At 42.4% G+C, this 16,067-nt stretch overlaps 1 protein-coding gene across 1 annotated transcript in view; it reads left to right on the forward strand.

Annotated features, from left to right (window-relative positions):
* The window catches only part of LOC120932422 (GTP-binding protein SAR1b-like), a 570,126-nt gene that overhangs the window by 377,190 nt on the left and 176,869 nt on the right, over positions 1-16,067 (forward strand). Inside the window, exon 3 of the mRNA XM_040344773.1 lies at positions 11,551-11,670. Within this exon, the coding sequence (XP_040200707.1) occupies positions 11,551-11,670 (120 nt within the window). The remainder of the gene's footprint in view (positions 1-11,550; positions 11,671-16,067) is intronic.

Below are 16,067 nucleotides of genomic sequence, written 5' to 3' on the forward strand. Positions count from 1 at the left end.
AAGCCCAATCTGATCCCAGTACTCTCCTCAGGGCTCTCTCTACCTCCACCCGTTCAACTTGTAACTGTTCCGTAATCCCTCTATGTTTTCAATAAATTCCGCTGGACCTAATTTTGGATGTTTTATGTGTTCTGTAGCCTTTTGTATGTCCTTCTCAGTCCATGGCCTGAAAACAGTCATTGTCAGGGGATGCTGTCCTCCCAACCCGTCAGCCTGTCCTCCCCTGGGGTTTGGGACTTCTATCAAAGGGTATACTTCACCATCATCTACACCATACCTAATAGGAAGTTTACTTGATCTCTTGGCACCTGCAGGGACACCTAGTGTATAGGTTATGGCGTCAGTTAAAGTTTCAAGGATTGATCTGTTCAGCTCCGAGATCATGCTGCTATCTGGAGAGATTAAGGAAGTAGGGTCAGGGTCTTGTTCAGAGGCGGTTCCTCTGACAGGGGTGGATGTCACAGGGAGGGTGGTACTCTGGGCAGTGGCTTGCACCTGAGGGGGAGGACCATTATAAGGTGGTCTCTGGGTGCTACAAATTAAATTATCCTCTTTGTCCACCAGGGGGAGTTGGGCTTGGTATTTTTCTTTTGTTCTTCTAGCATGTTCAAGCCAGCATGCCGCCATTTCTAACTTACACCTTCTCTGATCTTAACAATTTAAGCTTTTTTCACCAAATTCTGGCAACCTTTTAGGCCCCGTACACACCATAGAATCCATCCGCAGATAAATCCTAGCAAATGGGTTTCAGCGGATAGATCCTATGGTGTGTACACGCCAGCGGATCTTTTTCCGCGGATATATCTCCCCTGGGATGGATTCCAGCAGATCGGATATTTGCTGACATGCAGAACATATCCATCTGCTGGAGTCCATCCCAACAGATGGATCCGCTGGTCTGTACAGACTCACCGGATCCATCCGTCCGAAGGGATCCCCCGCATGCGTCGTAATGATTCGACGCATGCGTGTAATTCCTTAAATGACAGCGTCGCGCACGTCGCCGCGTCATAATCACGGCGACGGCGCGACACGTCATCGCCAGAGGATTTCGGCGCGGATTTCAATGCGATGGTGAGTACACTCCATCGCATTAAAATCTGCAGAAATCCTCGAGAGGATTTATCCGCGGAAACGGTCCGCTGGACCGTATTCGCGGATAAATTCTATCGTGTGTATGGGGCCTTACAGTTAAATTATTCTAAAAAACACATTTTCTTTTCCTTTTAGCACAGTATATCACAATTTTAGGGTCTTTGTTATGCATACATTTCTTATCACCTTCTAATGGTGCATTAGGAACACAACAGCAACACACACAATACATCCCTTTACAGAAATTATTCCCCATGGTGCTCTGTTCTTTTGCTTCAGTGTTGAGTTTAGAATACAAATACCACCAAAATCTATATAAAACAACAAAGTCTAAATTCCCCAAACAGGAAACCTATGCACACATATATTTCCTATACCATTTAACCCTCCCCTTTTTTTTAGAAGCACAGTTTGTTTAAAACAAACACAGACAAAAAACAAACAAAAAAGAAGAGAGAAAAAAAAATGACCTGGTCTAAATTCACACATGCACACACACACAAAAGAGCAAGTGTACTTAGCAATGTCTGAATGGGGGGGGGGGAGCCCAGTGTTTAAACACCAGATTGCAGACACTGCCTTAACAAAACATTTCCCTGTTGTTAGCATTAATTGGGGTTTCCAATAATTTGTAAATCACTGGTGTAGCAATCCTTGGCCACGATAACAATAAGAATACAGGGGGAAAAAAAATATCAAAACAAGTTCAAACAAAAGGTAAAGTTAGCAAGGTTAACCATTTGAAAGAGATAAAAGGAGAAAAAGTGATCACCAAGAAAACAGTAGGCCTCGCAATCTATTTACATAACTCAGCTACTTTTAGCGCTTAAATTGTCGGCTCCGCAACCTACGACATTCGGTATACCCTTCAAATCTTTTTTTTATCTGTCCCGGACAGCAGGCAACGTCCATTTTTACCTCAGGCAACGCCCCAAATGCCTGTTTTACAGTGGACTATTAAGATGTCATACAATCAGTCTCAATGTCTGTTATCACAACTCATCAGCGGACTATTAAGATGTCATACAATCAGTCCCAATGTCTGTTCTATAACTCATAACCAGAATCAAGCAGAGAAAAAGAGAAAAAAAGAATAGACTTGGAGAGAAAAAAAAAATGAAATTTAAAGTATCTTACCTCCAAAACACACTAGGACTGGATCATGGCAGGTTCGGAACCAGATGGTTGGACCCGGGTCCTGGTAGCAATCGGCCCCTATTTGACCACTAATGTTAAGTGGGGGGACCTATTTTCTCAGTGAGTTTTGAGATCCGATACTCACCGATTTCTGATCGATCAGAACCATTGGACCCGGGCTTCACGCATTGGTTGCGGCTCGAAGGACCAAAATGATAGGATAATTCTTCCCCTGTGATCAGTCAAACTTCAAGTGTTCCAGAAGCAAGATAACTTTATTTCAGTTGCACCGGTACAACTGGATGGAAATCTACATGCTAAGTGAAAAAGCAAAAGTCCCATACAGACACGAGGTGTATGACCTTCTTATATGGTCAACAGGAAGTGTACTATTGGCTTAAACCCCCGCTATTTTTAGCAGGGCTTTAACATCAATTTCATGGCACTATTCGTCCGCTAGCGGGGTGCTTTTACCCCCCGCTAGCGGCCGTGAAAGGCACTTTTACGGCGGTATAGCCGCAGTGCCCATTGATTTCAATGACCAGGAGTGGTTAACACACCGCTCCAAAGATGCTGCTTGCAGGACTTTTTTTTACCATCCTGCTAGCGCACCGCTCCAGTGTGAAAGCCCGAGACAGCAGCGGCTGTTTCAGGGCGCTTTGCAGGTGCTATTTTTAGCGTTCTAGCACCTGCAAAGCGCCCCAGTGTGAAAGGGGTCTAAGGGAGATTGTTGATAAATATTTCTTAAAGGTGTTGTAAAGGTTAGTTTTTTTATTTTCTAAATAGGTTCCTTTAAGCTAGTACATTGTTGGTTCACTTACCTTTTCCTTCGATTTCCCTTCTAAATGTTTTTTTTCTTTGTTTTTTTTTTTGTCTGAATTTCTCACTTCCTGTTCCTCCTCAGTAAGGTGTTCAGTAAGCTGTTCTAAATTACTGTCCACTGCTCAGATGATGGTGGAAAGCTTACTGAGGAAAAACGGGAAGTGAGAATTTCAAACAAAGAAAAAAAACATTTAGAAGGGAAATCAAAGGAAAAGGTAAGTGAACCAACAATGCACTAGCTTAACCACTTCATTACTGGGCACTTAAACCCCCTTTGTGCCCAGACCAATTTTCAGCTTTCAGCGCTGACGCATTTTGAATGACAATTTCGCAGTCATACAACACTGTACCCAAATTATATTTTTATAATTTTTTTCCCACAAATAGAGCTTTATTTTGGTGGTATTTGATCATCTCTGCAAATTTTATTTTTTGCGCTATAAACAAAGAAAGACATAAAATTTGGGAAAAAAAACACAATGGGCTAGATTCACGTACCTCGGCACATAGTTTTGCCGGCGTAGCATATCGAATATACGCTATGCCGACGGTGCACAGAGAGCCCAGAGCAGTATTCACAAAGCACTCGCCCCATACGTTGCGGCAGGGTAGCGTAATATGGTCGGCGTAAGCCCGCCTAATTCAAAGTAGGCAGGTAGTGGGCGTGCTACATTTAAATTAACAGTGACCCCATGTAAATGAAGGGCCGATCGAACGGCGCATGCGTGTGCATGCTCAGAATCACGTCGCATATACTCCATAAGATACGACGGCTCAATGTGAACGACGTGAACGTCACCTACGCACATCCCCATTCACGTACGACTTACGTAAACAACGTAAAATTTGACGGCTGTTCTGACGTCCATACCTTTGCATGGGTAGCGCCACCTATAGCAAGGATAACTTTACGACGGACGTACGCCTTACGTAAACGGCGTAGATTACAGCAAAAGTGGGGCTGCATTCATATACAAAAGTGGGGCTGCATTCATATACAAGAGTGGGACTGAATTCATATACAAAAGTGGGGCTGCATTTATATACAAAAGTGGGACTGCATTCATATACAAAAGTGGGGCTGTATTTATATACAAAAGTGGGGCTGCATTTATATACAAAAGTGGGGCTGCATTTATATATACAGTGGGGCTGCATTAATATACAAACGTGGGACTGGATTAATATACAAAAGTGGGACTGAATTTATATACAAAAGTGGGACTGCATTCATATACAAAAGTGGGGCTATATTCATATACAAAAGTGGGACTGAATTCATATACAAAAGTGGGGCTACATTTATATACAAAAGTGGGACTGCATTCATATACAAAAGTGGGGCTGCATTCATATACAAAAGTGGGACTGCATTTATATACAAAAGTGGGACTGCATTTATATACAAAAGTGGGGCTGCATTCATATACAAAAGTGGGACTGCATTTATATACAAAAGTGGGACTGCATTTATATACAAAAGTGGGGCTATATTTATATACAAAAGTGGGACTGCATTAATATACAAAAGTGGGACTGAATTTATATACAAAAGTGGGACTGAATTTATATACAAAAGTGGGACTGCATTCATATACAAAAGTGGGACTGCATTTATATACAAAAGTGGGACTGCATTTATATACAAAAGTGGGACTGCATTTATATACAAAAGTGGGGCTGCATTCATATATACAAAAGTGGGGCTGCATTTATATACAAAAGTGGGACTGCATTTATATACAAAAGTGGGACTGCATTTATATACAAAAGTGGGACTGCATTTATATACAAAAGTGGGGCTATATTTATATACAAAAGTGGGGCTGCATTTATATACAAAAGTGGGGCTGCATTTATATACAAAAGTGGGGCTGCATTTATATATACAGTGGGGCTGCATTAATATACAAACGTGGGACTGGATTAATATACAAAAGTGGGACTGAATTTATATACAAAAGTGGGACTGCATTCATATACAAAAGTGGGGCTATATTCATATACAAAAGTGGGACTGAATTCATATACAAAAGTGGGGCTACATTTATATACAAAAGTGGGACTGCATTCATATACAAAAGTGGGGCTGCATTCATATACAAAAGTGGGACTGCATTTATATACAAAAGTGGGACTGCATTTATATACAAAAGTGGGGCTGCATTCATATACAAAAGTGGGACTGCATTTATATACAAAAGTGGGACTGCATTTATATACAAAAGTGGGGCTATATTTATATACAAAAGTGGGACTGCATTAATATACAAAAGTGGGACTGAATTTATATACAAAAGTGGGACTGAATTTATATACAAAAGTGGGACTGCATTCATATACAAAAGTGGGGCTGCATTCATATACAAAAGTGGGACTGCATTTATATACAAAAGTGGGACTGCATTTATATACAAAAGTGGGACTGCATTTATATACAAAAGTGGGGCTGCATTCATATATACAAAAGTGGGGCTGCATTTATATACAAAAGTGGGACTGCATTTATATACAAAAGTGGGACTGCATTTATATACAAAAGTGGGACTGCATTTATATACAAAAGTGGGGCTATATTTATATACAAAAGTGGGACTGCATTTATATACAAAAGTGGGACTGAATTTATATACAAAAGTGGGACTGAATTCATATACAAAAGTGGGGCTGCATTCATATACAAAAGTGGGACTGAATTTATATACAAAAGTGGGACTGCATTCATATACAAAAGTGGTGCAGACAATTAAATACAATAAAGCGCATGTGGTGTACCATGTAGATCAAAATAAAGTCCTCAGTAAAAGTCCTATAAGCTAGGTTAGATTTTTTGCATGAGTTTACAGTTCATGTTACTGGGCAGCCATGCCAAGGGAGTTGAAGCGACACTCCAGGTACATAGAATAAAGAACAACAAGAGAAAACAGGCGCCACTTAGTAAAACTGCAAAACTTTTACTAGAAAATGTAATAAAAGCACTCGCATGTAATTATGTAGATTCAGGCATACAGTACGTATGATGTCCAGCGATACGTCTGAGCACAGCCAATGGATGTCCCTTCAGTCTCTGTTACAGCGCTGGTGTTTGTGCTGTATAGCAGGTTAGACCTGCTTTGTCCTTGCGATGCGGTGTGGAGAGGAGGTGCACAGATGTGCTCGCAGGGATGCCGGAGCGCACTTTGGAGCGCATGCTTTGGGATGCTATGGTTGCGGTGGAGGAGATGACGTCATCGCCGGGGACAGCAATTGTGCAACGCATTTCCGTGCATGTGCTGTGGTTCGATGGGAAAACAAACACACAGCGCGCACCTTTGTCAAGCTGGCTGTAGGGGTCACTACAGCTCTTTTTTATATGCCTCTCACTTGGTTGCCATCTTGTGGCCAAATAGTAAAATGTCCTCTATGAAGAGGAATTAATACTATAAGTGATTGTTGTTTATTTAACTATCGAAAATATGGGGGGGGGGCGAGAGTAAGACAAAGTAAGTGTCAAATTCTTTGGGCTTAGACTATAGAATGGATACATAAATAACGCGCCTAGAACACATATAGTTCAATACATCTTATTTAAAGAAAAAGGCAGACGGGGTGTAGTTTAATATGTGGGACAAATAAGATGTGAACTTTACTATTTTTTAAAAAAGAAAGAGGAAAATGGGACTAAAATTAAAATAATAATAAAAAAATTGTAAAAATATGAATATGAAAATAAAAATAAAGATAAAAATAAAAATAAAAATAAAAATGATAATAATAATGAGAATAAATATAAATAAAATGTTAAAAATATGTTAATAAAATGGGAATAAACTTTAAAAAAATGAAATGGAATTGGAATGGAAGATCAAAAATGGATGGAAACTTAATGAGTGTAGACTAAGTGTATAACGGTGATATGAATAAGTACGTGTGCTTTTGTGTGTGGTGCACATGTGTTTATAATGGAGAATCAATATATACTTTGAGCTGATGTATATAAGTTGTTTTGGAACACTAGTGATCCAACAGGCAGAATAAAGCAATGATATGTGATGGTGTGTTGTATAAAAAATATATAATATGTGTGGGGGTAAAATATATATACAAAAATGTATATATAAAAAAAGGAAGGGATAAGACTGAAAAAGTCAATCTATAAGATAGTGGAGACTTCTAATTCTTCATTTAAGCCTCCTCCATTAAAAGAATTCTACAACTGCGGTTCAGAATTTGTGGTCTACGCCTTAACCTGCCCTTGTGAACTCCTTTATGTCGGTCGAACCATAGGGCCCTTGCGCCAACGCTTTGGCGAACACAGAAGGAAAATTGAGGCAGGTAGGGACAAACACAGCGTCCCACGCCACTTTTTAGAATGCCACAACAAATCCACCGAGGGCCTGAGAGTGTGGATAATAGAGCAAATATCCAACAAACTAACCGAGGCTGAAAGATTCCATCGCCTATGTGAAAGAGAAACTTTTTGGATTTACTCCCTCGATGCCCTTAGGCCAGGAGGCTTAAATGAAGAATTAGAAGTCTCCACTATCTTATAGATTGACTTTTTCAGTCTTATCCCTTCCTTTTTTTATATATAAATTTTTGTATATATATTTTACCCCCACACATATTATATATTTTTTATATAACACACCATCACATATCATTGCTTTATTCTGCCTATTGGATCACTAGTGTTCCAAAACAACTTATATACATCAGCTCAAAGTATATATTGATTCTCCATTATAAACACATGTGCACCACACACAAAAGCACACGTACTTATTCATATCACCTTTATACACTTAGTCTACACTCATTAAGTTTCCATCCATTTTTGATCTTCCATTCCAATTCCATTTCATTTTTTTAAAGTTTATTCCCATTTTATTAACATATTTTTAAAATTTTATTTATATTTTTTCTCATTATTATTATTATCATTTTTATTTTTATTTTCATATTCATATTTTTACAATTTTTTTTTATTATTATTTTAATTTTAGTCCCATTTTCCCATTTTTCTCTTTCTTTTTTAAAAAATAGTAAAGTTCACATCTTATTTGTCCCACATATTAAACTACACCCCGTCCGCCTTTTTCTTTAAATAAGATGTATTGAACTATATGTGTTTTAGGCGCGTTATTTATGTATCCATTCTATAGTCTAAGCCCAAAGAATTTGACACTTACTTTGTCTTACTCTCGCCCCCCCCCCCATATTTTCGATAGTTAAATAAACAACAATCACTTATAGTATTAATTCCTCTTCATAGAGGACATTTTACTATTTGGCCACAAGATGGTAACCAAGTGAGAGGCATATAAAAAAGAGCTGTAGTGACCCCTACAGCCAGCTTGACAAAGGTGCGCGCTGTGTGTTTGGTTTCCCATCAAACCACAGCACATGCACGGAAACGCGTCGCACAATTGCTGTCCCCGGCGATGACGTCATCTCCTCCACCGCAACCATAGCATCCCAAAGCGTGCGCTCCGGCATCCCTGCGAGCACATCTGTGCACCTCCTCTCCACACCGCATCGCAAGGACAAAGCAGGTTTAACCTGCTATACAGCACAAACACCAGCGCTGTAACAGAGACTGAAGGGACATCCATTGGCTGTGCATCATACGTATGCCTTAATCTACATAATTACATGTGAGTGCTATTATTAAATTTTATAGTAAAAGTTTTGCAGTTTTACTAAGTGGCGCCTGTTTTCTCTTGTTGTTCTTTATTCTATATACAAAAGTGGGACTGCATTTATATACAAAAGTGGGACTGAATTTATATATACAGTGTGACTGAATTTATATACAAAAGTGGGGCTGCATTTATATACAAAAGTGGGACTGAATTTATATACAAAAGTGGGACTGAATTTATATACAAAAGTGGGACTGCATTTATATACAAAAGTGGGACTGCATTTATATACAAAAGTGGGACTGAATTTATATATACAGTGTGACTGAATTTATATACAAAAGTGGGACTGCATTTATATACAAAAGTGGGGCTGCATTTATATACAAAAGTGGGACTGCATTAATATACAAAAGTGGGGCTGCGTTCATATGTACAGTGAGGCTGCAATGATGGGCACTGATGAGTCTGCATTGATCTCTTGTACCATGTCTTCAGTCTCTGACCATCTCTTGTACCATGTCTGCAGTCTCTGACCATCCCTTTTACCACGTCTGCAGTCTCTGACCATCCCTTGTACCATGTCTGCAGTCTCTGATGATCCCTTGTACCATGTCTGCAGTCTCTGACCATCTCTTGTACCATGTCTGCAGTCTCTGACCATCTCTTGTACCATGTCTGCATTCTCTGACCATCCCTTGTACCATGTCTGCAGTCTCTGACCATCTCTTGTACCAAGTCTGCAGTCCCTGACAATCGTCTACAAACTATGGGAAAGATTTATGGCATTTATATTTAAATATTTTTTACTAGTAATGGCGGCGATCATTGATTTTTTTAGCGGTACTGCAACATTGCAGCGGACACACAGGACACCTAATTGATTTCTGTAAGCAACACCTTATTTTCTGGCAATGCCCCTCCCGATCCCGAGACTAGACTCTGGATCCGCCCTTGTGTGGACGTCTTTCGTCTATAGTGCGGCTCTAGTGGTTAAAGGAACCTATTTAGAAAATAAAAGACGAAACCTTTACAACCCCTTTAAGTGAAGGAGCCTCTCCAACCCAGTCTGCAGGAGGGCCACCATATTCCCTCTGACGATTATCCTGTACAGAATTATTATTACACTTTTCCATCCACTCCAGAAGGGAAGCTTTATTATCCTTAATCAGAGAAGTAATTCAGACCACACTCTGTGTCCATCAGGTTGTTGTCCATTATAGAATCAATGGGTATGAGGGTAGCCCCTAATCCTCTCCAAATGCCTCTGTCCTGGTTGGGTCCGTCACAAAATGTAGCTATTTAAAAGCACAAATTTTATTTTTGCTGTACAAACTGCTAGTAAATGGAGGTTTAGGTGGATAATGAGGGACTTTTTCCTAGCAATTATAATAACGTACTTCTGGCATGATTTTGTTTTTATTTTTTTTCATTTAATTTATTGCAGCAATTCATTGAGTAATACAACAAAAGGTCATCTTGTGATTACCCATAAATGCTAGAGATTAGCCATAAACTATGACATTTTTTGAAGATATGCAGCTGATTCAAGTAGCAGTCCTGGTCACTAATGTATCGTTTAATAGACACAATTAGCCAGATTCAGTAAGACTTACGATGGCGTATCAGTAGATACGCCGTCGTAAGTCCGAATTTGCGCCGTTGTATCTTTAAGCGTATTCTCAAACTGAGATACGCTTAAATGTTGCTAAGATAGGACCGGCGTAAGTCTCCTACACCATCGTATCTTAGCTGCATATTTACGCTGGCCGCTAGGGGCGTGTACGTGGATTTACGCCTAGAATATGTAAATTAGCAAGATACGCCGATTCACGAACGTACTTGCGCCCGAAACGCTGTTTACGTAAGGCGTTTTTCAGGCGTAAAGATAAACCACCAAAAAGATGGCGCAGCCCATGCAAGGTATGAACGACGGAACAGCCGTCGTATTTTACGTCGTTTGCGTAAGCGTACGTGAATGGGGCAGGGCGTAGGTGACGTTCATGTCGAAAGCATTGAGTATTTCCAATGTGATTCTGAGCATGTGCGCTCATGCGCTGTACAAACGGCCCTCATTTACATGGGGTCACGATTCATTACCATACAACACGCCCCCTACCTGCCTATTATGAATTAGGCGGGGTTACGCCGAGCCATTTGCGCTACGCCGACGTAACTTAGGAGGCAAGTGCTTTGTGAATACAGTACTTGCCTCACTATGTTACGTCGGCGTAGTGCAAATGGGATGTGCTACGCCGGCATAAAGATACGCCGCCATACGTGAATCTAGCTATATGAGCAGTAGCACAAATATTTGCACAAATCATCCAGTTGTCTGGGTGATTTATTACCCACTTGCTTACTGGGCACATATACCCCCCTCCTGCCCAGGTGAAATTTCAGCTTTCGGCACTGCGTCACTTTAACTAACAATTGCGCGGTCGTGCGACGTGGCTCCCAAACAAAATTGACATCCTTTTTTCCCCACAAGTAGAGCTTTCTTTTGGTGGTATTCGATCGCCTGTGTGTTTTTTATTCTTTGCGCTATAAACAAAAAAGTGCGACAATTTTGAAAAAAATACAATATTTTTTACTTCTTGCTATAATAAATATCCCAATTTAAAAAAAAAATCATTTTTTTTCTTAGTTTAGGCCGATGCGTATTCTTCTACATAATTTTGGTAAACAAAAAAAAATCGCAATAAGCGACTGGTCTGCGCAAAAGAGAACAATATCCCAGTCAGATTTTCAGGTTATATGGCAGATTAAGTTGCTTAGACCAACCATATCCATTTCTTGTTTTTGTGCATTCATTGATTTCAGACTTAATATAAGATCTTGTTGAAAAGGCTTTTCTTTTATAATTTTTTAGGTTTATACAAGAAAAATGGAAAATTAGTATTTTTAGGGTTGGATAATGCTGGGAAAACCACATTGCTACAGATGCTTAAAGATGGCCGAATGGGTCAATATGTTCCTACCCTTCATCCAAGTGAGTATTTTTGTTAATCACTACATAGTTGTGAGAATTGCACCCTTAGGGTTCTTTCACATGGGCAGACCAATCAGGTCCGTTTGCCAGTTTTTCAGATGGACCTGATCGGACCCTCGATTCACCCCTATGGAGTAGCGGATGTCAGCTGTAACATGTCAACTGACACCTGCAGCTATCCGATCCCGACCCTATTTTCCATCTGTCTGGTGGAAAGGATTGGATGAATACAGGCGGTCTATTTTCATCTGTTCGCCAAATAGAGGAGAGTGGGACTCTGCACAGTGAGCGGAGATGGACCTGTCATCAGCCTGCTCAGTGGGGATCAGCAGAGCGATCCCCTGCTGAGCAGCCCTTAGAGCGTTTCTTAACTAGAATGTCAAACGGTAGCTTGCAGTATATTCTTCACAGAGTCACAGAGTACTCTGGAGGTGGAGGGAAAGTCTCACTTTCATGGGATATTGGTCTTCTCACATGGATTCTTCTTTCAGTGCTTGCTGGGACTGTTAATCCACCTTCTGTTCTTCTCTGGATGTCTATGGACTCTTTTATCAAATTTTTACATGTTTTATTGAGCCCTGGAAGATACACCTGCAGTGAATATTTGGTAAATGTCACATTGACTGCTTTATAAATATAACCCTAAGGCCTCATTTCCACTGGCGTTTTTACAGCCACGTTTCTGAGCGTTTTTTACAGCTTAAAAACGCCTGTCCATGTTATTCTATGGCTTCATTCCCACATAGGCGTTTTTGAGCTGCAAGTGGCATAGACGTTTTTGAGCTGTAAAAAAAACGCGGGACCAGGGCGTTCTGAAGCTCCAGAGTAGAGCTGTAAAAACGCCAGACGTTAAAAAACGCTCAAAAGCGCTCAAAAACGCGCAAAAACGCTCAAAAACGCTCAAAAACGCGACCGCGGCATTTTTAAAGCTGCAGCTCACAAAAAAAAAAATTTTTTTTTTTTTTTTTTTTTTTACAAAATAAACATGGACAGGCGTTTTTAAGCTGTAAAAAAGCCTAACAACAGTGGCTGTAAAAACGCCAGTGGAAATGAAGCCTAAATGTGCTTAGAAGTTTGGTAAATTTCCACAGTGACTGTATCCTTCGTCTCTCCATAGAGCCGTTATGAGAAGGGCATGAAAATGTCGATGGGATCTGTGCCATGCTATTTTTTTAAAGACAGATTATAAAAAATACAGGTCGATTAAGGCCATCTGGGAAGTCTGTATAAAATTCAGTGCCCATAAAAAAAAAATTATTTCCTGCATTTACAGCAGACCTAACGTCTATACACAGAGAAACATGCAATTCCGTTCTTGGGTCCTCTCTGAGCACAGAGTGGTGTCTGTCAGCCAGGGCCGTTTGAAGGAATTTGGGGGCCCCAAGCAAAATGGACATGGAGGCCCCCCCCCATGCACGCACTCAAAGCCTACAAGAACCACAGCATAGTGATACAGTGTAAGTTCACCCACACTGTGCCATGCCATCAATTGCAGCCACTGTGCCATCAATTGCCGCCACTCACTGTGCCCATTAATTGTCACCACTGTGCCATGCCATCAAACGCAGTCACTGTGCCATTAATTGTCACCACTGTGCCATCAATTGTCACCACTGTGCCCATCAATTGTCACCACTGTGCCATGCCAAACACAGCCACGGTGCCATCAAACGCAGCCACTATGCCATGCCATCAATTGTCACCACTGTGCCATACCAAACACAGCCACTGTGCCATCAAACACAGCCACTATGCCATGCCATCAATTGTCACCACTGTGCCCATCAATTGTCGCCACTGTGCCCATCAATTGTCACCACTGTGCCATGCCAAATGCAGCCACTGTCTAATCAAACGCAGCCACTGTGCCATGCCATCAATTGTCACCACCATAATTGGGGGGACAGTAGAGACAATGGGGAGACAGGAGGGACATTGGGGAGACAGGAGGGACATTGGGGATAATTGGGGGAACAGGAGGAACACTGTGGTGCAGGAGGAATATTGGGGGGCCAGAAGGGACATTGGGGATAAGTGGGGGGACAGGAGGAACCTTGGGGGGACATTGGGGAGACAGGAAGGACATTGGGGATAATTGGGGGGACAGGAGGAACATTGGGGGGCGACAGGAGGGACATTGGTGAGACAGGAGGGACATTGGGGATAATTGGGGGAACAGGAGGAACACTGTGGTACAGGAGGAATATTGGGGGGCCAGAAGGGACATTGGGGATAAGTGGGGGGACAGGAGGAACCTTGGGGGGACATTGGGGAGACAGGAAGGACATTGGAGATAATTGGGGGGACAGGAGGAACATTGGGGATAATTGGGGGGACAGGAGGAATATTGGGGGAAACAGGAGGTACAGGAGGATAATTGGGGGGACAGGAGAAACATTGGGGGGGACAGGAGGGACATTGGGGATAATTGGGGTGACAGAGGGGACAGTGAGGAGACAGGAGGGACACTGGGGATAATTTAGGGGACAGGAGGAACATTGGGGGGACATGAGGGACATTGGGGATAATTGGGGGGACAGGAGGAATATTGGGGTAACAGGAGGGACAGTGGGGGGACTGGGGGATAATTGGGGGGACAGGAGGGACATTGGGGGGACAGGAGGGACATTGGGCATAATTGGGGTGACAGTGAGGAGACAGGAGGGATATTAGGGATAATTGGGGGGGGGCAGGAGGGACATTGGGGGGACAGGAGGAATATTGGGGATAATTGGGAGACAGGAGGGACATTGGGTATAATTGGGGGGGGGACAGGAAGGACATTGGGAGGACATTGGAGATTAGTGGAGAAGATGGTGATGCTCTGTGTAGTGTGACTGTACTGTGATCGTGTCTGTCACATACCACAGTTTACTTGCTTAGGAAGAGCCCGGCGATGTCATTTCCTCACTCACATTTGCCTGTGGGATAGAGCGCGCGCCGCTGTACCAGTCTCAGACTGGCTGCCACAATGGGGAAAAGTAGATTCAGTCTGCAGCGAAGGAGAAGAAGCCGGTGGCGGCTCACATGGCGAGGCAGAGGCGGGACTCCCAGAGCAACCCAGCCTCTGCCACCGCACATGACCCCCAATCGTCCAATCACCAGGCAGCCGCTGCCCATCCCTGAGCCGGAATATGGTGTCTGGAGCGCAGCGAGTGACACCATCCACATTAGGACGGCGTGACACTGGCACCGGGTTTTGCGCTGCTCCCCCCCAAATTTTTTCGCCCGGTGCCACGGCCCCCTCTGCCCCCCCACTCTACGACAGTATGCCTGTGCCTCTTCAAGCCGCTGGATGCTGGGGCCCCCCACCAGCTCGGGGCCCCAAGCAATTGCTTCCTTTGCCTGTCCTGTTGCGACGGGCCTGCTGTCAGCCACCGCTCTCTGCTGTGTCTGTCCAGCACACACTGGAGCAGGGGAGGGGGGGGGCAGCTGGCTCAGGCTCTTAGCGGTACGCTGAAAGGCTAAGCCAGCTGTTGTTCAAGCATCTGAGCAGACCCCAACATTACTGTCTACATGCCCCCCTCCCGCCGCCATCCGGTGCTTCTACAGGCTCTCCCATGCCATCGGAGGCCCAGAGAACAAATTCGGCTACCGCCGAATGAACAGCATAGAGATTTAATCTCTATGACCGTCGTAGGCCCGGGAACGACATTAAGATGTCACGCCCGGGTAGCCGGAAGTAAACAAATCACGGCTGAAAGCATGAGATCGGTGAATTTTTTTCCCCAATCTCATGCTTTCCAGCCTGGAGGAGAGATGTGGGGTCTTATTGACTCTGCATCTCTCCATAAAGAGGACCTGTCACACACTATTCCTATTACAAGGAATGTTTACATTTCTTGTAATAGGAATGAAAGTGATCCAAGAGTGATCCAAGAGAAAAAAAAGAGTGCAAAAAAAAAAATCTATATACAATTTTTTTTTAATGCCCCTGTCCCCAGTAGCTTGCGCTCAGCAGCGAATGCGCACGCAAGTCCTGCCCACATATGTAAACACCGTTCAAACCACACATCAGGTATCGCCACGTGCGTTAGAGCGAGAGCAATAATTCTAGCACTAGACCTCCTCTAACTCTAAACTGGTAGCCTGTAATAAAAAAATTAAGTGTCGCCTATGGAGATTTTTAACCACTTCCATACCAGGCACTTGCGCACCTTCCTGCCCAAGACAATTTTCAGCACTGTCACAATTTGAATGACAATTGCGCAGTCATGCTACACTGTACCCAAATGAAATTTTTATCATTTTGTTCCCACAAATAGAGCTTTCTTTTGGTGGTATTTGATCACCTCTGCGATTTTCTATTTTTTGCGCAACAACTAAAAAGATAGAAATCTTTGAAAAAAATTAATAGGTAGATTCAGGTAGAGTTAGGCCGACTTATCAGTAGATAA

This window comes from Rana temporaria, chromosome 3, assembly GCF_905171775.1.
Source record: "Rana temporaria chromosome 3, aRanTem1.1, whole genome shotgun sequence".
In the NCBI taxonomy this organism is placed as follows: Eukaryota; Metazoa; Chordata; class Amphibia; order Anura; family Ranidae; genus Rana; species Rana temporaria.